Source organism: Calypte anna, chromosome 4B, assembly GCF_003957555.1.
Source record: "Calypte anna isolate BGI_N300 chromosome 4B, bCalAnn1_v1.p, whole genome shotgun sequence".
Lineage (NCBI taxonomy): Eukaryota > Metazoa > Chordata > Aves > Apodiformes > Trochilidae > Calypte > Calypte anna.
Window position 1 is genome coordinate 4,708,881 of NC_044249.1, and position 23,241 is coordinate 4,732,121.

The window sequence follows — 23,241 nt, forward strand, 5'->3', positions numbered from 1 at the left end:
TTGAAGAAAACAACCTAAACTCTTTTGCATACTCCCCATCAATGGCTCTTTGGGTTTATTTTTGCTTTTCTCTACATGTCTCAGATCTATAGCTTCATCTTCTTGGAGTGTAGAGTTCTGGGAGGTCTTTTTAAACCTACCCAGCCAGGTATCTTACTTTAAAAACCTAAGAAAATTAGATCTCCTCATTAATTTTTAATCAAACTATTAATTTCCTCAAAGAACACTATTTGATTTGGCAAGGCCTTTTTTTCTTTAATTTTGAGAAAAGGTTAATATTCTTTCATTACTGGCAGCAGGCACCAAAACATATTTACCAAAATAGATCTGCCAAATCAAATTCTCTTTATCAGGACACTTTTTCTTCCCATATTCCACAGACAGGCACCATCAGAGGATTCAGGACTGAAAGAAACTCCCACCCAAAATACCCTGTTAGGCTTAATTGGCTGGGATGCTGTGCTCTGAGTGTTCAAGATCCTCCAACTCAGACATTGAAAACAAGTAGAAATAAGTATTTGATTAATATTTAAACACAGCAAAACTGCCAAATATTGCAGCAGATAAGTTTCTTGGGCAAGATTTTCCTGACAGGATACCAGTAGCTTCCCCTGAAAGGAGCCACTGATATTTCCTTGTATCCTGAGGGGGAGAATTGGAGCCCTGGAGATCTACTTAGTTTTCTGCTTTCTGTGCACATAAAAGCAGAATGCAGAACAAGGTCACGACAGGCCAAAAATAGCAAATCTTCAAGCAACTGCAATTCAAATAGATACCAGATCTGCTGGAAAGCAAGCAACTTGACCAGCATGCAGAGTTTCTGAAGATCACTACTTTTACAGCACTTTACATTTTATGAGCATTGTTCACAAGTCAAAAACCCCCATTAGGTACATACTTTTCAGGGTTCTCCACTTCTTCAGTAACAAAATTGAGGTAAAACCTAGAAGAGAGGTACAAAATGTATTAGAAAGGTTTGGGAGGTTTTGATTCTGTTGTTCTTCCCCAAAGAATCAAGATGGTTTTAGTTAAGCACTGGTGTTTAACTATAGTAGACTGTGTAGACCCGTTTTAAGGAGAATGTGAGATTTAACTTTCCCTCATCCTCACACAAATGGGATTTCTCAGAAAAAACACATACACAAAAAAGGAAAGGAAAAGGGAAAAGGGAAAAAAGGGGGAAAAGGGAAAAAAGGGGGAAAGGGGAAAGGGGAAAGGGGAAAGGGGAAAGGGGAAAGGGAAAGGGGAAAGGGGAAAGGGAAAGGGGAAAGGGAAAGGGGAAAGGGGAAAGGGGAAAGGGGAAAGGGGAAAGGGGAAAGGGGAAGGGGAAAGGGGAAAGGGGAAAGGGGAAAGGGGAAAGGGGAAGGAAGGAAGGGAAGGGAAGGGAAGGGAAGGGAAGGGAAGGGAAGGGAAGGGAAGGGAAGGGAAGGGAAGGGAAGGGAAGGGAAGGGAAGGGAAGGGAAGGGAAGGGAAGGGAAGGGAAGGGAAGGGAAGGGAAGGAAGGGAAGGGAAGGGAAGGGAAGGGAAGGGAAGGGAAGGGAAGGAAAGGAAGGAAAGGAAGGAAGGAAAGGAAAGGAAAGGAAAGGAAAGGAAAGGAAAGGAAAGGAAAGGAAAGGAAAGGAAAGGAAAGGAAGGAAAGGAAAGGAAAGGAAAGGAAAGGAAAGGAAAAAGAAAAAACAACTAAAGCTATGGAATGTTGGTGTGGAATTAAATTGAGGTTTTTTTTTCCCCCAGCATACCAGGATAATTATGGATTCTCCTACTCCTTTCTACAAGGACACATGCACCCTTAAACCTCATATTCCATTTGTTGCTATTACCTTTCACACATTCAGATTGTATTAGCAAAAAACTGGTATCAGGGTTCCTCAGCAAGGACTTCCTAACAATAAAAAAGCCTCAAAAAAACCCTCCTAAACCCAGAATTTTGACACTAGTGTGTTGTATACAATCACAAACCCAGATGCTAACCCTGCTCAGCCTCTCACAGAGGTTGCTCTCAGTATTCCAGCAGCAGGCAGCTATGGATGGGAATTTTTAGGAACTACTCACTGGGCACAGCCCTGCATCCAGAGCCACCAGGAGCCTCAAGGTCACTGAACCCTCTGTTCTGCATTTATTTGCACTCCAGCTACACATCCCTGGATCCCACCAGCACCAGTTCCCAGCCTGGCTAATTTAGCAGGTCTGTCAATCCAGTGTTTGTGCTGGATTTCTACTTTTAGGAGAGATAGAGGGATGATATCTGACCTGACCATGCTACAGTGAACAAACAAATGGACCAGGAGCTGGCAGGAAGTCTGGGAATTTTACTCCATCACAAGCCTTGGATCAGATCTGGGTTAGCAGAACAAGTTAATGCTGGCTCACATTTCTTAAAAATATGATTTTGTGACCAAGCATGATATCTGGTAAAACTAGATTTGCCCTGTTATACAACAGCCTCAGTATTTCTTTTTAAAATTGCTAACATAGAGAGCACAGAAGGGGAGGGGATAGTTCAAAGGAGAGATGGCTCCTGCCATTCAGCTGCTTTCTTTCTTCTCTGCTTCTAGACAAGTAATTTAACAGCTTGACTTCTGTCCTTTTACTGATGCAAAACCATGCTTTCTTGCCTTCTTTTTGCTACTTCTTTTTACACCAACTTTTTATATACCCAATAGTCTACACTTGCTCTCTGCAGGACGAACCCACCCCTATAAAGGATTCTACTGGTGTTTTTTTATTAAAGTTGTATCACTCCAAGTTAATAGTCTCATAGGCTATGCATAAAATTCTGCCTGAGACCTGGGACACACCACTTGCAACACTCCTTCACATTCAGCTTCTTGGATTGATTTAGCCCCATGCAAGTGATAGTGCAAGGGTATTGACACTCCACTTAATAGTCTGTTCTCCTGTGCTCCCAGGCAATCAATTGGGGCTGGTGACAAAGACAAATAGGCAGCTGGGAAGAAGCACTAGCCAAATCAGGTCTTTTCTTGCTAATTTCTTTTATAAGTGACAAATAAAGACCTTGAGATAAAAGTCAGAAGGTGTAAAGGAAAAACAGATTGGTTTTATTTAAGGCTTTAGAGTGCTGGGTGGAAAATGGAAAAAAATGGCAAAGAAGGAACAGAATAATTGTATTTTTGAGGTAGCATTTTACAGTTAACAAACTGTCTCAGCAATGAATAATATTATAGAGCCTTTAAAATTGCCACCATACAAAAAACATACAGTTAGGGTAATATTTAAAAAGTGAGAAATTATCATATGTATGGACATGAGAGACAGAGGTGATTCTATGAGAGAGAGAGAGAGAGAGATGAGGAGGTAGAGACTGTTCACATAATGGGTTGAATTTCTTTCAGAGTTTCAAAATGCCAGGCTCTTTTCTTATATATCTATTACAGATAGGGGCTTGGGACTCTCTTGGGTTTCCTCTCCCCCACCATTTCATATAAAAGTTCTGTTCAGTATTTCAGTGTCCATGTTTATAATGCTCCTGCAACCAGGGAGTTACAGATCTGCAGAGAACTCAAAATGCTCTCAGAATAAAATAAATAAACCCTTTATCTTGCAGCCTTCGCCTTTTGTACCAGGTAAAGAACCTGGCTGCCTGTGAGGTTCTGGGAAGGAAAGGGGAGCCCTGCAGACAAAACTATCTCAAAATAAGCCCCCTCTGGGCTTATTTTAGCCTCTCTCCTGCCCTCCTCACACTGCAGTCTTTGCAGAGCTGTGTCTGGCACTGCCCAGTCCTAACAGGAATAAATCCTAAGGCAGATTTGAAGAGGGGCAGCAGGTCTCAACCCAGCTGCTTTGGAGTGGGAGAAGGAAAAAAACCTGAAAATTCTGAGCAGGATACTTGAGGGCAGACTTTGCTCACAGTCACTAGCACTTGCATGGAAGCCAGTTGCAGTTCTTGTTAAGGGAGGTCCATTTCTTTTGGAGCAGAAAGCATAAGAACCCAGTTTTTAACTCCTTTGTGGTCTGTACTGATGTTATCCCAGTTTACTCCTCATTCTTCAAATACTGCTTTTGCAAGGGAAAGGTTGAGGTCTATACAGGTGGAATGGAAAGCCACAACTTTGGAAGAGCTCATGGTAATTCGTGTAATTTTCATGTAATTACTGACTTGTCCAGCAAAAATTAAAACTCCATTATCCCTTTGATCAGCATACCTAATAAAAACTTTAAAACATTCCTTTCTTGTAGCCTTTATTTCTAAGGAACAGAAATAAAAGCTTGTTTTTTCTTAGTATTCAGTGCATGTTTATATACTGTACACTGTAAAAGAAAAACCTTTCTTTTGCAGAGCTGCTTGCAGAATAACTACTGAGCAGATGGTGAGCTGTATCCTTACTACATGCTGCAGTCTGGCAAAGCATGTAGAATGTGCTACTTTTTTCCTTATATAAATACATGTCTTTGTTAGGGCATATCAGTGGCTGTTTTCAGGGCAAATCCTTACAGGTTATAACAACTTACCAGCCCGAGTAGGCATACATTCCTGAATAAAAAGCAAGTGGTAATCCCATAACACTGGCATCATTCCCTGCAAAGGCATTTTGAAAGTGTTGTGTTTCTCCTGCAACAGCAACAAAAAAAGCAATATTGAAAAATAAGTTCTCCGGTCACCTACTACTTTAAAACAAATAAATATATCACACCAGGGAATATTTATTCACCCAACAGTTTGCTGACTTCAAGTTCTGCCCTTGACCTTCGTTTCTGACCCAGCCCTTGCAGCTTTACTCTGCCAGCACTTGTAAAAGGTTTTGTGGCATCCCTAGTCATGCAGTGGCAGAATTTGACCTCTTAGGTTGTTTTTTCAAAGCATTCTAAGCCTGATGACACCTGCTGCACTGTCACCTCCAGTGGTGACTTAAATCAACATGCAAGAGCAGAATGAGCTCTGTCATTTCTGCTGTGGAAAATTTCACTTATGTAACATTTGAATCAGAAGGAACACTGCTCTCATGTCACTCACAAGCATCATTTTTCAGGTAAACAAACCCCAAAACTTAACATTTGTACATCAAAAAATGCAGTAACTCCCTCCCACATCGTATAATAAATATATAATATATATAATATTACACTAAGAATGACATATCTATAAATGCACGAGTTGTGTTAGGCTCTTATTTCTTTACAAGGCGTTTGTAAGATCTCCCTACAATATCCCAGATTTCCTGAGAAGCAATTTATCCTCCACGTGTAAGGAGCAGCAATAAGCAGAATTAATTCAGGTTTAAATTAGCAATGGGTCAAATCCTCCACCCTTTGCTTGGTTTTTACTGTGCCCTCAGGCAAAATTCCCACTGAAACTGAGGCTTTTTGCATAAGGGAAGAGCTGTGGCCACAGGAAAGTCATATCAGGGAGTCAGGGACAGTGTCTGAGCTACTTCAGGGTACCAAACCCATCCAAACCTAGCTCTGGCCTGCTCCAAAGGTCGAGGAAAAATGAGATGGATGGCAATAGCAAGACATTTTTGTACAGGAAACGAGGTGAGGGAAGAGGCACTGCAACTGCCAGCAAGGAAATGAAACACAGGAAAACAGAAATAGTGAATCAGCAGAATGATACACAGGAAAACTTTTCTTTCAGAGTCTGTTGCTAACCACAGAGGGCTGCCTGTCCCTGAGAAACTGAGCTCACTGCAGAGCCTGACCCCGTGCTATGAACTCAGGTGGGAGGCTTTGTGCAGCATCACAAAAAAAGCATCCCCCAGGGACAAAGCCAACAACTGTGATAATTTTTGTGAGAGAAAATCTGCCACCAGCTCATTACAAAGTACTCCCTGTTCTGACCCTCAGTGCTGGGCAGCTCCTTGTGCTCTGGGCTGTTATTGTCTGGCTTTGCTGGTAGAACAGAGAGCTGGGGCTTGTCACCATCTTAGGGCCATCATGGAAAAGCCTCTTCAGGCAGCTAAGCATATATCAGTGAAAAGAGGTTTTGTGCCAGCATGGCTTTACCCAGACAACTTCCAGAGAGCCCAGGAAAAGCCTGCACAGCCAGGTCTGGGCTGGGTGCTGCTGAGGAGAAAACAAAGATGTTTTCACACTCCTTGCTTATGCAGCAACACTGATAAAGTCTGTGAAGTAATTCTGGCTTCCAAACACTTCTGCTTTCCTTTTCTACTTATTGCTTAGGCCCAGATTATTGACTTACACTGCATGCTTTAGTCTTTCACTTGGAAGAAGCATACACATAGCACCAGCATCCAGTACTTGCAGGCAGGAAGCCCATGAAAGCAATATCCTAATACAGCTCCTCCTGCCAGTACAGCACATCTAACTTGACAACTGGCATGGGCCCAGTGGTAGATCAGCATGCAGGAGACAGCATCACTGATATATACCCCAGTTCTGAACCCATTTCATCATCCCATACCCAGTACCACACAGGATTAGGCACTACCCCAGTTAAAGGAGAGAGATTCTGCCTGGACCAGGGATGTGCTCTGGAGGAGGGGTATTCCCATCTGTGATTCCCATCCTACCCCTCTCACAAAGTCCATGCCAAAGGCAAATGACAGAGAAGAGCAACCCTGTAGCCATGTGAAAACTGAGTCTCATCTGACTGGGCTCATTGGCATGCTGAGGGAAATACCAGTTCATCCCAGTGTAGTTCCTCTTCTAATCAATTACATGGGAGTACAGAGCTTCACTTAAACAAGCACATCCTAATTAAGAGATTTTGCTGTTATAAGCATTATTTGGTGGAAGCAGGTGGGGCAAGACTGGGGTAGGTAAAGATAAAAGCACTTTTAAAGCATTTACTTCTCATTTCATACCTTTAATTAGCTGAATAACTCCAGGGACTATAATTATCAGAATTGCTACAAGCTTGCAAAAGGTAAGGAAAATCTGAATGCGGGCACTCCAGCTGACACTCATGCTATTCAGGACCATCACCAGTGCTGCAAGGAGAAAAAAAAAAAGTCAGAAAGGAATACTCATGGTGCTGAAATTGCTACAAAACTCTGCCAGCAGAGAGGCCACAGACACAATAGATCCTGATGCATTCAAGGAAATACACCCTGATAACCTCCCTCTTCTCACATTCCCCTTCCAGACAGCACAGGAAACATTTCAGTCGAGCCCCTCTGACCCACACCACAGGGCCCACCCCTCTCCTATGTCTGGGATGAGACCCAAATGACTTCTTCATTTACCCAGAAGCTGCTGGGGGTACTTATGATGGTGCTGATGGGTTGCTGGGACCTGCCTTGGATGAGAGAAATTACTTGCCCAATCCCTGTCCCTCCAGATTTCTGTATCTGTGGTGGTTTGAGCAGATTGGCATTTTCAGAAGACAACAACCATTAATAACCATACTCAACTTTCTCACCCTCATTTAGACTACTCATAAATTTGTCATTCACTATTTTATTTTTCCCTTTTCCTCTCATTCTCCTCCCTTATTGCTACACAACCAGAGATGCAGGAGGACCAGAGTGCAAGCAACATGCCTGTCCCTGGGGGGAATGGGTGAAGAGCTAGAGACCTTTCCCTTCTTGAAAATAAAGCCCAGGTTTTCACCTTACAAATGTGTAAAGAGATAAGAGAGAGGGGGTTTGAAGTCTGCCTGCTTGGCTCACAACTCTTGGCAGGCCAGGGAGGGCATCTTTTGGCCTGGACTTCAGCTGTTCTGGCTGACAGGAGGATGGTGGGTCTGATCATCTGAGTGCCAGGTATATAGAGCTACTTTTATTTAAGCAGTTATCCTGGCAGAACAGATCCAGTACAGGAGTATAGATATTAAAAAAAAAATAATAAAATCTCACAAAAAATACAAAAAATAAAACAAAAAGAAAAAAGAAAAAAGAAAAAAAGAAAAAAGAAAAAAAAGAAAAAAGGAAAAAGAAAAAAGAAAAAAGAAAAAAGACTACCACCCCCCAAAACCGAAACAAAAAACCTACAAACCAAAAAACTACCTAAAAAATTAAAACTGGGATTCAGCTCACTACATAAAATGTCCCTTTCCCCCTCTGCTGTAGGGAAAGGCAAATATAGTCAATCAAGCATGCCCACCCATCTTCTCTCTTATCATCATATACACCTAAGGAATTAGCTCCTCATCACACTCCTCCCATACTTCAAACTCTCTCAAGAGCACCAGTTTGACTTTATCATTGGCCACATCACACATCTTGGGACAGATAAAAGCACAAAGTGTTTTCTGTCTCCCTCCAGGATCTGGGAGCCAGAAGTTTGTATGAGCTAGCACTGTAAAGCTGGCAGGGTACAAGCTTTCTGGCAGCAAACCCCACTGATTTATCCCCAGACTTTTATGCAGATTTTGTTCATTGGCAATGCCAAAAAATACATCATAAAAAAAGAGTAGTTTCAGATTAATGGAAAAGGGAGAAAACTCCAGATAATCTACATTCAAATATATTTTAAGGTATTTTTAATAAAATGCAAATTCCAGGAAAAAATATGTAAGAAGAATTTCCAGGAATTTTTATTTTTATTCAGCCCTTCTCTCAAATGAATAACTTGCCAAAAGTCAACATAATCTCACATCACTTAATATGAATATTTCACTAAAAGAAGATCTTAAAGGTCAAAATGTTTTTCCAGTTCTGTATTTGACCACATTTCAGAACTGAGGAATTCTTTTCTAAGTCACAAAGAAATCCCTTGGACTTTTCTAAGTATCACTTGAGATCCAAATCATTTTTTTTCTCTATTACTTCTGTGTATACCTCTACTTGGCAGGGAACAGAAAATCCCAGGGGCTGGATTCATTACTCTTTTGTCCCAATGCCATCTGACACATCTTCACTAATTTAAGGATTGAAAGATTACTTGAAGTTGCTGCTGAATATTAGTAGTGATTGAAGATGCTCTTCTTTTCCTAGGGCTTGATTACCAGGAAGGTTAACAACTCCCATTTAAGCAAAATACATTTAAAATACTAATTTGTCCAACAACATTGAAGTTGTAAAGAAAATCCAGTGCCATAAACAAGCACTGTCTTATTTCCAATTTCCTAGAAAGTTGAGGATATTGTACTTTTCTTTCCCAGAAGATGAAGCTGATGCAGGGACCAAGCCACATGAAAATGTCAAGGAAGAGTGTTATGTGGAAGAAAGTACCTGTAACTTGCCATCCAGCTTATTCAGAGTTCAGGCTGACTGCAATCACCAGTCTGTCACCTGACAGGGGTCAGAATGGGTAATGGAAGAGCCCTCCCTGAGGTTTTCTGATGCAGAAGTTCCACCTTCCTGATACATATATGGGAATGTCAGTGAATGAAAAACTTGTACTAATGCTAACATCAGCTCTCATGGAAACTCAGAACCTTCTTTTCTGGGCAGCCACAGACAAACCACAAGTCCCAGACCTGTATAAGAGCTACACTTGCTGGAAAGAAAAAAAAAATAATAAACAAACTACAGGGTAATATTATCATGAAGGCAGCTTGCTTGTGAGCAGACTGTGTGAAAAACTTCTCCATCCCCAACTGTGAGCTCAGTCCAGCCAAATGATTTATCTGAGGCTTTCTAATGAAATACCCAAAGTGAAATGGACACTTCAAGGACCTTCTTTTAATGGGAAAGCTGAAGAGATGCTACACCTGCAGTCATGTGCTGGTACTTGTGATGGTCCTCAGTGGGATTAAGTCCCTTAAGGAGTTGTACAACCACAGAAATAGTGTGGTTCAGGTTGTCAGACTGAAGTTTGTAGAATACTGGAGGCCTATTTGGTATTCTTTAGAATTTCATCTTATGAATTTAGTCTTCTTACAGTAGTTCTATGGGCACACAACAGACTTTTGGTGATATGGGACTCATACAAATCAGCCCCAGAGGGATTGTGTTAGCAGCTGGGTAGTTAAAGGCATCAGAGGAGTCATGAGTAAAGTTGCTAAAGAGCCAGAAAAAAATATGCCAGCTGTGCCAGGATTCAGGAGGGAAATTCTATCTCAAGACTATGGTCATTATTCAACACCTTTCTGCTGTGAACAGGGTCTTATGGAGATACTTGAGGAAATTGATTGGAGAAACTTTGATACAGGATCACAGAAAAGATCAGAAGAAAGAAGCAAGTCCCCAGAAAAAAAGGACAGTCAAAGGAGGACTCATCTCCAGCTTTGCTAAGTAGAAGTCAGGCACCAAGTGTGGCTGCATCCTCAGTGAAGAGAGAGTTCCCATCAGAGGATGAATAATGAGATGTTTCACATGGGTATCTCAGATGAGATGAGTTCCCTTCAGGAAGTGTCTCCTTCCCTCTTTCTCCACTAACTCCATGGGCAGCATCAAGAATCACCTGAAATAAAACACCTGACTTAAAGCAATATGAACCCTAAGTGAGGGGAGGGAGAAAAAAATAAAGTTCAGGAACAAACAAGATGGCAACACCTTTGGCTTTCACACTCTCTTTCCTTCACACAGACACAGCTATAGTTGGATAACAAAACCTAGTGGGAGAAGCAGCAGGAAGCATTACATCCTATTTTTCAAGAATATGTGCATCATTGCCTCTGTAGGAAACTAAGGACACTGCCCACCCCTAACCTGTCAGGCTTTTAGGGTCAGGTAAAATGAAGTCACAGGAGGCACAAAACCACTAATCAGAGCAGCTTTCTCTATCCATCTCTATCTATTAAGAGATTTCTTAATATAATTTGCTTGTCTGAGAACTGTCAGCAGTACAGGGTGACATCTGTAACATCTGTCATGATGGGGGGGAAGGAAAACTCAACTACAGACTTATATACACATCAAATCTATGGCAATAAAGCTTTGGGCTGGAGCATTTGCCAGCAAGCACTGATAGATCTACAGAACTAACCTTGGTTTTCAAGTGAAATATTGTCTCTACCAGCCATAGTTTGTAATTTTTTTGGCAGACCTCCAAAAAAAAAAGGAGAGAAATTATTTATTCTTGTGGCATAAAATGCCCCATGAATGAGTGTAAAGCTTAAAAACGTGTGAATTGGTAACCTGCTTTCAAGTCTCACAGTTTTTAATTGCTGAAACCTGTTTATCTGCTTTCTGGTTTGGGAGCCAAGTAAAAAAAGATTAGAACAGGCTCAGTTAAGATTGCAGATCTGTTCAGATCAGATAGTACAGTACAATTCAATACCTCTGCATAGGATATTTTATCCTTTCCTATTAAAAATACTTTTAAGCTTACCATTACAAGAAGAATTAAAAGATATAAATAAAGCAGTGTAGGAATACATGGGCTTTTGCACTATCACCATGCTCTGTAATGGTGATTGGCATGGTGAGAGGATTTTGCTTCATTTGGAAGAAACAATAAATACAGAGGAGTCTACTCCTCCTGTGCTGGAGCTGTCATTTAAAGAGAGAAATTATTTTTTAACTTTTTCTCCTAAAATAATCTCCAGACCCAGAACAAAAGTAAGCTGCACCCCTTCTAATTTGTCTAGGGGGCTATTTTGCCCAGCTCAAGCAAAGCTGGGCATTCACAAGTCCTTGTCTCCTGTTGGCATTTTCTGCATCTTCTTCTTTCCTTCCTTATGCAGGGACAGATCCTCCTCTACCTGGCCACTTATTTTCACAAGAAATTGTAGTAATTAGATAACTTTCAGGTGCCTACTCTTTGGTGTAGATAAATTAACAGAGTTAAAAAAAATTTATGGTAGACTGACAGACAGACCCAGTATTCACTGAGGGTTTTGTCCTTGCAGAGTTAAATTGGAGAAATACCAAGTGAATTAAAGTGATTTCTAAGGTTGAAAAGAATAAGCAGCCTTTGCTTCAGAGGTTCAGGAAGCTGGGGTATCTGAAGAGAACCTCCACACCCGCATCCTTCTTTCTACTGGGCCATTGAAGTGTTTGGACTTGTGGGGTTTTTAGTTAAAAATATTAAAATAATAATAATAGAAAAAAATGAAAGCACCAAGAAAAATTGCTTCTACAGATGGTTAAAAATTCCTCAGAACAGTTGTAATTTTCAGGGGAATTTTGTGCCCAACACATGCTTTTATTCCTATAAATAACAAACCAAGAATAAGGGGGTTTTCTTAAAGGTCACTATCTCCTGTAGTTCCATTTTAGCTCTCATCTGATCTACATCATCTCTGCTGCTGCAGAGTCCCTATTTCAGCATGAAGGAACTGAGGTGGAATAGTGGGGAGCAGAATGGGCTGGAGCTCTTCTACAAGAAGCACTTTTTGCAGCTAGGAGAGGAGGAAGAGTATTTGCCAGTCCTCATCATAACCCTGGGTGCATCCATCTCAGGCAGGCTCTTAATAATTGCCTTAAATTGCATAAAAGGAGGTTTAGGTGGGGAAAAAAAAAAGGAGAAAAGCTGTCTTGTGACAAGGAAACTGGGGTAGAGTGTTAGGTGAGGCTTTAGAAACACCCTCACTGAAGGTTTTAAGACCAGTTAAACAAACATCTGTCAGAAGTTGTTTAGATATGCTGATTGTGTTTGGGGGCAGGGCATCACCTGGAGCTTTTTCAGAATCTCTTCCTGCCCTTTCTAGTCTGATCAGAAATGACAAGGTAAAACCAAAGAACAAAGCCTGACCTAAGGACAGGGTTTAATGGTGCCCAATAAAGAGAGATAGGCAGTGAGCACTCTGTCAGCAGGCACAGGAGGGAGAAGGACCAGGAGCAGATAAGAAGACAAAAGGAACTTCACCTCACTTTCTGATTCACTTAAAAATTTCCCTGGAAGCAAACACCACCTTTGGCACCATTACATTGGATTAAAGGAGATCTGCAGGACTCCAGCATGTCTGTTGAGCTCTACAAGACCCTTAATCTTACCTATCACTCTGTCTACATGCACAAGACAAAACTTTTTTAACATTTACCCCCATAACAGTTTATTCTCCCCAAACAAGAGTCAGGCACTCTGGGATAACAGCGCTTTAGTGCAGCACAGGGTCAAAACCTACCAAAAATGAAACCCAGCTGTACATCAGACCACAAAGAATAAAGATAAAGCCTCTGTCTGACAGGGCACTATTTTCCCCAGCATTGTCCCATTCATCATTATAAAGTTTTTATAAGAATCCCTTCTTTCAGTGAAATGACAGCTCATCCTGCTCTTTCTTTAGGCTGTAATTATTTCAGCATAACTCCACACATCCCCCCCCTGCAATGCAACTCCTTTGTTTAATTGCTTTGTGAAGCCCTGGCTTATCACACTGATTTTAAACTAAAAGTAATAAAAACCTTTTTTCAAATTGTTCACTTATTGTGCTTGAATCTCACACGTTTAACAAAACCCTTTGATGGACTCCTCACTTAACATTCCTTCTGTCTCAGTGACCTTGAAGTTACTGAACATCTGTTTCCCCCTTATCTTGCTCTGAAATATTTTAGACAGATGTAGCTATAAAAAGTCATTGACCTCAAAATCCAAGTCCTTAATTAAATTATTCCTATGAAACCTATAAGTTGTGCATAATGAAGAAAGAATGAAATATGGTTACATACTGATTTTTTTTAACACTCTGGGCAAAAGAGAGCTCTTATCAGGAGAGCTCCTACAAAAGCCACAGTAACCTGGAGATGGGAATTTTCAATGTCAATTAAATTCCACGTGCCAAAGAAGAAACCATCTGAGTCTATTACTGTCCCATACTGAAGGGGTATCCTGGGTGCTTTTGATAATTTTCCATGTCTAAATTCCTTTTCCCAGTTCTTTTTGCTTCTGATATGTGCACTGACCAAACTTAGAGGAGCAATCTGTTAGCAATTACTCAGCTCTCATCTGAACCCTCCTCCCAGCACAGCCACATGTGAATGTGTCTGCAAGACGCATCATCCCCAGTGGCCAGAAAGAGCTGGAGAGAAGCCCCTGGTGCTCCATGGCTCCCAAGCCCCATTCCCATCACAATTTGTGCTCTCCTGCTTCAGACACAGCAGCTCAGGTACAGCACAAAGCTCTGGGGCTCAGGGTAGCCCTCCTCCTTTTCCTGGCAGTTTTTGGTTCTCTGTAGCCCAAAATGGTCTCTTTTATACTAATTGTGAAGTTAGCAAGAGCAGGACAAGCCATGCATTTTCACTAAGCTGTACACCCTGCTCCCAAAGTCATCAGCTGGGTTCCTGTTTCCTGAACCACAAGTGCCTCAATAATTTTTATTGCTAAGAAGGACAGAGTGGGACCAGGGAAAATGATCTAATGTTGCCTGTGCTCCACTACGTTACTTCATGGCATCATACTTGGCACTCAATTGCCTCCTAAAACAGAGGTAGAGCAAAGCACTTAAAATCAGGTAATCATTCTTCCATATCTCTGGCACTGGCTCACCATCTCCTAGAGACTGAAATTGCTTTCTCAAAAGTAATGAGAGTCCTGCCATTAATTTAAGTGGCAACAGAATTGGCCTTGGCAATAGATTTCCCTGCCATTAATAAAGTCTGCTATTCTTTTTACTACTGCACATGTTTACCAACACACAGACCCAGGCAAAAAGTCATGCTGATGCCCTCAGCATTGGATGCATTTTTGTAAAGATTCACATCAAAAAATGACCTGTTCAGTGTGCAATTACTTTTTTTTTTTTTTAATTTACATCAGACTTACCCTTCCCTGAAACCAAAAATTGGATACTTACTGATGCCAACAGCTGTAATAAGTTTAATGGCAAGTTCTGGGATTTCACACTGCATAAAGAAAGGTTCCAAAATGTAACGTCCAAATGCCAGTGATATCACTGCTGTGGCAGCAGGGCTAGAGTAAAAACAGAAAAAAATAAATCACAAAATTAATCTGCAATAGTCCATACATAATATTCTTATGGGATCAAGCAGTAACCTGACTATTACAGAAAGGTGAATGGTACTTAATTTTGGTGCCAGCTTGTAACTATGTACCTGGATTTCTGAAAGCAGCAGGAAACCAGGAGCATTTTAGCTTTGCTCAGTGGTTCTGACCTTGACAGCAACATTTCTGACCATGATGGCTCTCACATGGTGTGAAACAGCCATAAACAGAAAGGAAAATATCAATAGAAATCTTCATTCACATGCTTGGAGTGGTGAGAATTAGATGACATGAGCAAAATCCTGGGGAAAAGTCATTCAGAACTTAATTATAGTGGCCCAGGTATATCTCACCCCTCAGAGATACATGAAAATAAATTATAAACAAGCTGAGAATTTTGTCCACTAAATATCCCAAACCCACTGAGGTCTGTTAATAAAATCTGAGACAATGCAAGAAATGACTGACTGGAAATGAGATTTCCCAATATGCAAACAGAATGTGTTACTCTATTGACTAACAGCTTCCTAGCACTGCAAGTGTGAGCAAAAAATCTCAAAATACAGAAAATACACCATGAAACAGGAATGTGAAGAAACACAGGCATGCCATGGTTGTGTTTATAAATCTGAAATACTCATAGTATTCATACAGTCTTTATTCTTGAGGCAAGGTAAATGTTTGTAAGAAGCCTTAGGACTGATATAGTAACAGCAAATTACCCTGTGCCTTGAATCAGACACTGTCTGCATATTACAGGTTTAGTAGTCTGTAAGTATTTGGTTTGGGAGGACACTTTTGCCCTTTGTAGGACAACTGGGGACGTCTGGGCTTCATCACACACACAATGAAAACCAAAGAACATAGGATTCTCCCTCAAAGGATTATTGAGTTAACAAGAGTCAATGCAAATTTCTTGTGAAAACATCTAAAGTATTAAAAAAAAATGGCTTGTCTTACAGAATTTTATGAAAAATTTGTTTTTTTTTTTTTTAAAGCTGCTAAAAATGCTATGGTACAGTGTAAATACTCTGCAGAAAGTTGTTACTTGCCATTGAATGATAAATGAATTCAAGTTTTGCTGCTGAGACAAAACCCACTTTCTTAGCAAAACGTCACATATTGCATTGGCCCAAACTACAGCAAAGAACAAATTATCTTCCTCAGAAAGTTCCTGTGTGGACAAGTGAGGATGGGTGCTTGTGCATCCCCCAGGCACAAGGATTCTTCCTCACTGGCCAAGGGCTGGCTTGGCACCTTTTGCCTTCACTCAGGGACACAGCGTCCCCAGTGCTGGATTTTCACACTACCTACTGACTGCCTCAGTCCAATATTTCTGATTGCCCTAAGAAGATCACCAGGCTTCTGGCTTTTAAATACAGCAGCCTGCCAAAAGTAGTCTGGAGTGTGCTAGATCAGATAAAAGAAGAGATCTTAGGAGCTTGCCCAGACTGTTGTCCTCACTCTTGGCTTCTTTTGCCAGAACTTGGATTTTTCCCTCTTGTTTTAAGACAGGCAGTCACAGCTACCCACACCACTAGATTTATAAAAATATAACTCCTAAATTGTACCTCTAATAACTAGCTGTGTCTCTCCCATTCCCACATTTGGGAGCAGATGCTTCTGGCAGCGTAGTTAGTCAGTGGAGGGGAAAGTCAAAATAAATGGGAGATTTATTGCAGTTAATTCTTTCTGACAGCAATCCTAAAGACAGGCTGGCAGCACTCTGATGGCTGTGTTGGGAGAGGACAGAAAGCACATGGGGAGCTTTCCTTCAAGGGCAAGAAGCACACAAAGCCTGTAGGAAAGGAGCAGGGGTAGTGGTGGCCCAGCCCATCCCATCCCACAGGTGAGGGACCCATTTGGTAAAGCACTTGCACCCATCCCTTGGTTGGCACCATCATGTGTGAGCACTACAGACAGCACATTCACACACTCAGCACTGGATGCTTTGGGTTGGAAAGGACCTTAAAGATCATCTTGTTCCAACTAAACCAGGTTGCTCTAAGTCTCATCCAACCTGCCCTTGAACACTTCCAGGGAAGGGGCATCCATGGTTTCTCTGAGGAAGCTGTGCCAGTGTCTCACCACCATCCCACTAAAGAACTTCTTCCCAATGTCTACCCTAGATCTACCTCTTCCAGTTTAAAACAATTCCCCCTCATCCTATCAATACATGGCCTTGCAGAAAGTCCCTCCCCAGCTTTCTTGTAGCCACTTCAGATACTGGAAGGTCACTCTAAGTCTCCCTGGTGCCTTCTATATGAATAATCCCACTTGTTTGAGAGGGGGTTTTTGTTTGTTTGGTGTTTTTTATATTTGCAGCCTGATTTTGTGGGAGAAAAAGTTCCAACCCTTTCTGGATGAGGAGCAGGAGTGTAATTCACATCCAAATAGCAAGTGATGCTGGCACAGTTTAATCAAGGCAGAGTTTAAGTGTGTCCTAGACCGAGAAATAGTGACTGAAAAGGTACACAAGAGCAGGAAATGTTTATTTTGGTTGTGGCTGCTCCACAAGCCCGTGGGTGTGATAATCCTGCATCCTCTCAGAGGGAAAAATGGCTTAGAAGTGTGTATGTAACTTCATCTTCTGAAAAAACCCTAGATCCCTATTAGGTCTCAGCTTCTTTGATAGCAGAAGCCAATTAGTTTACTGATGCAGGAGTCAGATAAAAAGCTCTACACAGAGTTTCAGCAGCAGGGCTCTGATCATCACAAGTTATAACAAGTATGCCTCCCTCACTGCCTCTCAGATTTGATGATTAAAGAATCCACTGATGTTCCTTCCCATGCAAGATGATTATTTTCTGGGTGTGGGGAAGCTCATGATGACTAAGAATGTTTTCGTGACAACTCCTGGGACACTGTCATATGTAAAAAAAAATAAAAAATAACAGTTTTACAAGGAGAGGGATATATGAAGCCTGGTCTCTTGTGGATAGATAGGTGCAGATTAAGAGGGGAATTTCTAACACTACTGTCTTCTGTTGATTCCTTGATGTGCAATGGTATAGATACATCTACAGCCCTGTGTTTCTCCCACTGAAAGCACAGGTCTGCTTCCTCTGGCTTGGTTTCCTTTTCAGCAAGAAGTTAGTAGTATTAAGACATTCTCTTTCATCACGTTTGGTGGATATTGTGCAGTTAATTCAAAGGTTACATATGGGTGGAGAGGATGTAAGGGACCATCTGACATACACAATGATTTCCTCCGGAAACAAAGTCAGGATTTATGGATTCATAATGACTCAGCACTGTGAATGCTTTTAAACTCAACAGTCTGTGCTAGAACTTGTCAATATTATATGTAAATATAGCTGTGATTCCAAGTGAGGCTTGTGCTTTGGTGACTAATCTGCTGATTGCAGAAGAGAGGGGAAAGGAGTGCTCACTAGCCTGGGGCAGAAATAGAGCATTCCCAAGTCATTTTGCATGAGTTGCCCAGCTCTACAAGTAAACTCTCCAGCCCCAGCAAGACTTTAAAAAAGAAAGACTTGAGCTTTATACAAAGATCCATTCACAGTATGAAAAGGTATTTGATATTATTTGATTATGCAGCATCGTTATATTGTAATTCATCTCTACAATATCAAGGGCTCCATGAGTCACAGGCTTACACACCAAAACAATACTTTGAATATTTTTGATATATATCAGGACTTAATGTTACTTTATTTGGCCAGTTAGTGCTTTTGATAGTCATCAAGAGATCAGCTCTCCACAAAGGCCCACACAAACAGAAAATGGGAACCTGAATTGACATATAAAGAACACATGGTGCCCCTGAACCTAAAAAATTAGTGGCAGTACCAGATGTATCCACAGATGACAGCAACTGCTCAAAAAGCTACTACTTCTGTCTTCCACTATACTGTATATGAGCATAACTAGAAGAATTATTAATTACATTAATGTATACATTAAGCTCAGCAGAATTAAAGCAAGTAGCTACGTTTCTGTGACAGGCAGTTTTGTCAGAACTGTTTTTATCCCCCACATATGAATATCTTCATGAATGTTTTGGTGCTAACAAACAAAATCCCATTCCCTGAAGCAAACACAGCTGATTTATCAGGATATATTTATTCTGGTTTGCCCACCATGTATTAGAGATTTTTTTATTCCTGGAAAGTCTATTGCCAGGAGAGGGGAAACACAGAAAAGCCTCCATACACTTACCGAATGATGAGCAATTCAACCCAGACTCTCACAAAAGCAGGTAAAGGGCCAAAAGCCTCCAGGATATATGTGTAGTGACCACCAGATTTCTTAATGCATGTTCCCAGCTCAGCATAGCAGAGGGCACCTGTGAGAATGAAACCAGCATCAGAAGAGATAGCCAAAAGTACTTAAAATATTTACAAGCTAGAAAGTGGAGCTGCCATGGCATCACGACTACTTTTGCTACATTTTAATAATTTTTTTTTTCAAGTGACTAGGTTCTAATTCATTCAGCTAGACCTGCAGTTAACCAAACTGTCCATGCACTCAGTTACATTTATATGTAAGCCACTAAACAAACTATTTGCTATCAATGCGTTTCATTGCTCATCTGTATCCCATGAAGATGGACACCAAAATATCCCCCTGACTGCACCAAGTGAAAACCTTCTGACACCTTGGCTGGTGAGCAGCTCCTTTCAGCCTCAGAGGTGCCTGGCTCAGCCTGGGAAGAGCCTGAAAACTGCATTCCCCCTCCTCAGCCATTGGGGAGGAAAGCTCCTGCCTGCAATACAGGAGCAGGAGTTGCAGATGAAGAATTTTCCTCAGTGGTATTCCCAGTGTCTCACATCCACAACTTCTAGGATGGCTCAGCCCTGGCTTTTTAACACTGGTGCAGTGTTGTGTGTCACCAATGCAATGACAACTTCACATTTGTATAGTAGGATGCTCAGACCATATCGTGGTGCATTTTTTAATCTGTGTAAAAAGAACCACAACTTGTCAGGATATTACTTCACAAGAAGGGGTTCAGGTCTCTTTGGAACCAGTGGCAACCCCAGAGAGCAGCAGCTCTCAGAGAGCTCCTCAGACCTTCTCCTGGCACAACACCTGTGGCCTCTGGCTTTACAGAGCAGGTACCAGATCATCTGAGAGGCTGTGTGTGTGAAGCCTTCCTCACCCATCAACCATCAGCTCCTGCCATCACCCAGTCCCAAAGCCAGGGGATTCTCAGCTCCACAGGTGGACCACATCACTAGAGAAGTCTCCCATATTTCTGACACATGTAGCAGCCCTTTTAGGACAGTCTGAGGGGCCTTTTCTAGTAGTAAAGTTTGTAAACACCTCATCACATAGGGTTAAGATCAATGATAAGTATGAGCTCATTTCCACTCTGGTCCCTGAATGCTTTTTACACTGCAACACTTTAAGATGAAAACTGCAGTTCTCAAAACCACATAACATGTGTAAGTCCATCAAAGCTGCACCTTGTTATGACATTTTTCATCATTATTCATTATCTTGGTTTCAGGCTTTGTAAAAATGCAACTACTTTCATCTGTTATTCTTCAGCTTACCAGAAAATGTACCTAAAGCTACTCTTGCAATCAGTCTGAAAAAACCTCAGAGCTATTGATGGGTTTTCTCTTGCCAGATTCTTCTATTGAGGTTCAGGATGAAACAAAATTTTATTTCAATACATGTTATATGCACAGCCTCATCAAGACCTTAAATGATCTTTGCATGTGATTTTATTAAAATTAGATCATGCGGGGAATTAAAATTTTCATTAAAAATATGAAAAAATAACTGGAATAGGTCGATTAAGGGGGAAAGATAGTGACACTTGCTGGTCCAAATTACACAGCTTTTCATATCTTGAAATCTGGAAAATGGCCTAGAAAATCCAGCTGATAAAAAAATTAAAAAAAATGTTTTTTTATTTGTTTACAGACTTTACTTCATAGCCAGAAAATTACTATTATTAAAGTTAATGCCAAAAACACGATGCTTAAGAAAATTCTGTTATGACTAAAAATGAAGACCAAGGTCTTTTGACAGGGTTACAAATTGTACTTGAGGTCTTTAGGGCAATTTTAGTTGCAGGCAGTACTACACCATTTATACAACAAATTATGCTGCACATTGTACTAAAGCATTTAATGTTTGACCAAAATGGGTCTTAACTTTCTTCCATTGTCTGTTTGGCTTCGCCCATAAACACCCCGGGTTTCTTTTAAGCTCAGAGCCAATTTACACAGGGTGGCATTTGCATGTTCCACCTATTAAACAGACACATGTTAGCCTGGGTTTGTCCTCTTTACCTCCTGCCAGAAAACAAGTGGTTTCTGTTTCAAATAAAGCCAATCCTCATGTTAGTTCTTGGGCTTCTTGGAGATTAACTCATTAAGTAGGTCAATGGACCCTCTGTCACACAGAGGCAGGGTGAGGTTTTCCCACTCTAAATGGGGCTTTGTGTACAGAACAAATAAACTGGCAGTAATCAAAACTACACAAAATTAGCAAAAGCTGTCACGATATGCAGGCCAGCCATAAAACCTGCATTTGTTTCTCTCCCCCTGGTTTTTGCAGGACAATCATTCCAACTAACGTGGTGAGCAGGGGATAAATTGAAGTAATGTGATTGAGAGGGATTATTAGTGTTATTATTTTGCTCCCTTTCATGCCAGTAAAGCTTATGTCTAGTGGGAATTATTCCTCTCAGACCTTGCTGTAGCCTCAAAGGAACTAAGCTGAGCTGCCAAAACATTTCCCCAAGTGTTCAAGCAGGGGGACTCTCATCCCCAGCTGCTGGGGGCCTTCCCAGCAAACTGTACACAGCCTCTTACATCCAGAAAACAAACATACATCACACTGTGTGGTATAACACAGACATTTAGTTCTGCTGTTCCTTTAGGGACCCATAAGAAACAATTATTTAGGCTCCCAATCTCTCTTGCCCAGGCACAGGGGGACAAGGGCTGCACAACTCTGCACACAACCTGTCAAAAAACCATCCTGCAGCCCTATTGGTCCTCCAGCTCCTCGCTGTGCCTTGCCATCCAATGACAAAATCAGACCCAAAAATTGTAAAATAATCTACCAGCTGCCCCTTAGGACCAATTAGAAACTTTTAAGGGACTTACCAAAGAGGGAGAGAATACCACACACCGTCCAGACAGTCAAGGACATGCCTACACTGCCCGTGTTCTTCAGGATGCCTTTGGGAGAGATGAAGATGCCAGCTCCAATGATAGTGCCAATGATGATGGATATCCCCCTCAAAAGTGTCACTTTTTTCTTCAGCACAACTTTTTCCTTCTGGGCTGGTTGCCCACTGTCCAGAGAGGGCAACCTGCCATTAGTTTGCCCCTGCAAGTAGCTTCCATTAGAGAGGGTGCTCACAGCAGCTTTCCTGACCATGCTCCAGTGCCACCAGCACACCCACGGCAAGCACAAGCAAGAAAAGTTCTCAGCAGGAACTCAAGTGGTTGGGGTTTTTTTGTTTTTTTTTTCCTTCTCTCTGCAGCCAACTACTCAGTCTCTTCGTCTGCCTTTCCTCTTATCTTCCCAGCTGCTCTTACACACAGGTAGCAAAAGCTCCTGGAGTTTTTCCTGGGACTGGAGCAGGAACACCTGCACGCTCACCCTCGGAGCTGGTCCTGCCCTAGCATTGGAAACCAGCTCTGCTTCCGCGTGGACTTGTATTTAAGCTCTTGTCATACCAAGTTACTCCAGCTGAATGATGATGCAAATTCTCCAGGTTTGCATCAGCCATCTGAGAAACCTCTGGCATTACTCAGCATTTCTTTTTTTTTTTTTTTTTTTTTTTTCTTTTTAAGCAGTAAAGACATGTTGCACAACAGACCTGAGGCTGGTGGGAAGAGCAAAGCACCCACAAAGCAACCCGAGCCAATCAGGCTGAGCACATCACCCTCAACACCCCGAGACACACTCCCAAATTTTTTTTTTAAAGCAACTCAAAGCCAGAAACAAAAGCCTGCCTAAACACAAAGCTCGTCAGAGCACAAGGGGAAAAGAAATCAAACAGGATACGTCATCCCTGGGTCTAATCCAATTTCTTTCTTGAAAAAAAAAGTCCCCTTAATGAAAGTGAAGTTTGCAGGGTTTAACTTCTTGTTGTGCTGCAGTCTCTCTCACATCTATGCCACTCACCTGGAACTCTCTACAGAGACCTGTACCTACCTAAAAAACATATATACAACCTCCTCGTCACCCCGAGTTGCTTAGCAACCCAGCCAAATCAGCCTCATGAACACCCAGGGTTATTTCCACAGTACAGTAATTTTCATATGTCCTTCTGGGATGTTGGTAAGCAAGGCTGCAACAACACCTCCCCTTCAGAAAGACATTAATTTTTACAGCCACCTCCTGTCTGTGATCTGGCAGGAGAAGAACAACACCCTGGAGCACAGGATCTCCAGCTGCTCAGCAATGAGGTTTGGTCTTATTGGAGAGTTTTCTTCACCAGGTAAACAGGTAATCAGATGCAGACATGTTTTTCTTTCACAACTTGATCATTCAAATTCAAATCTGATAAATTAAATTGTTAAGAAGAGGAGTGTTCTTAGAAAACAGAATAAAAAT

General features: G+C 41.5%; 1 protein-coding gene across 1 annotated transcript in view; it reads right to left on the reverse strand.

Annotated features, from left to right (window-relative positions):
* The window catches only part of SLC7A11 (solute carrier family 7 member 11), a 57,791-nt gene extending 34,940 nt beyond the window's left edge, over positions 1-22,851 (reverse strand). Inside the window, exons 1-6 of the mRNA XM_008490297.2 lie at positions 21,780-22,851; positions 18,871-18,997; positions 14,543-14,658; positions 6,783-6,908; positions 4,471-4,570; positions 899-943 (exon numbers count right to left, since the gene is read on the reverse strand). Of these exons, the coding sequence (XP_008488519.1) occupies positions 899-943; positions 4,471-4,570; positions 6,783-6,908; positions 14,543-14,658; positions 18,871-18,997; positions 21,780-22,056 (791 nt within the window). The 5' untranslated portion in view covers positions 22,057-22,851. The remainder of the gene's footprint in view (positions 1-898; positions 944-4,470; positions 4,571-6,782; positions 6,909-14,542; positions 14,659-18,870; positions 18,998-21,779) is intronic.
* Positions 22,852-23,241: the final 390 nt, after the last annotated feature.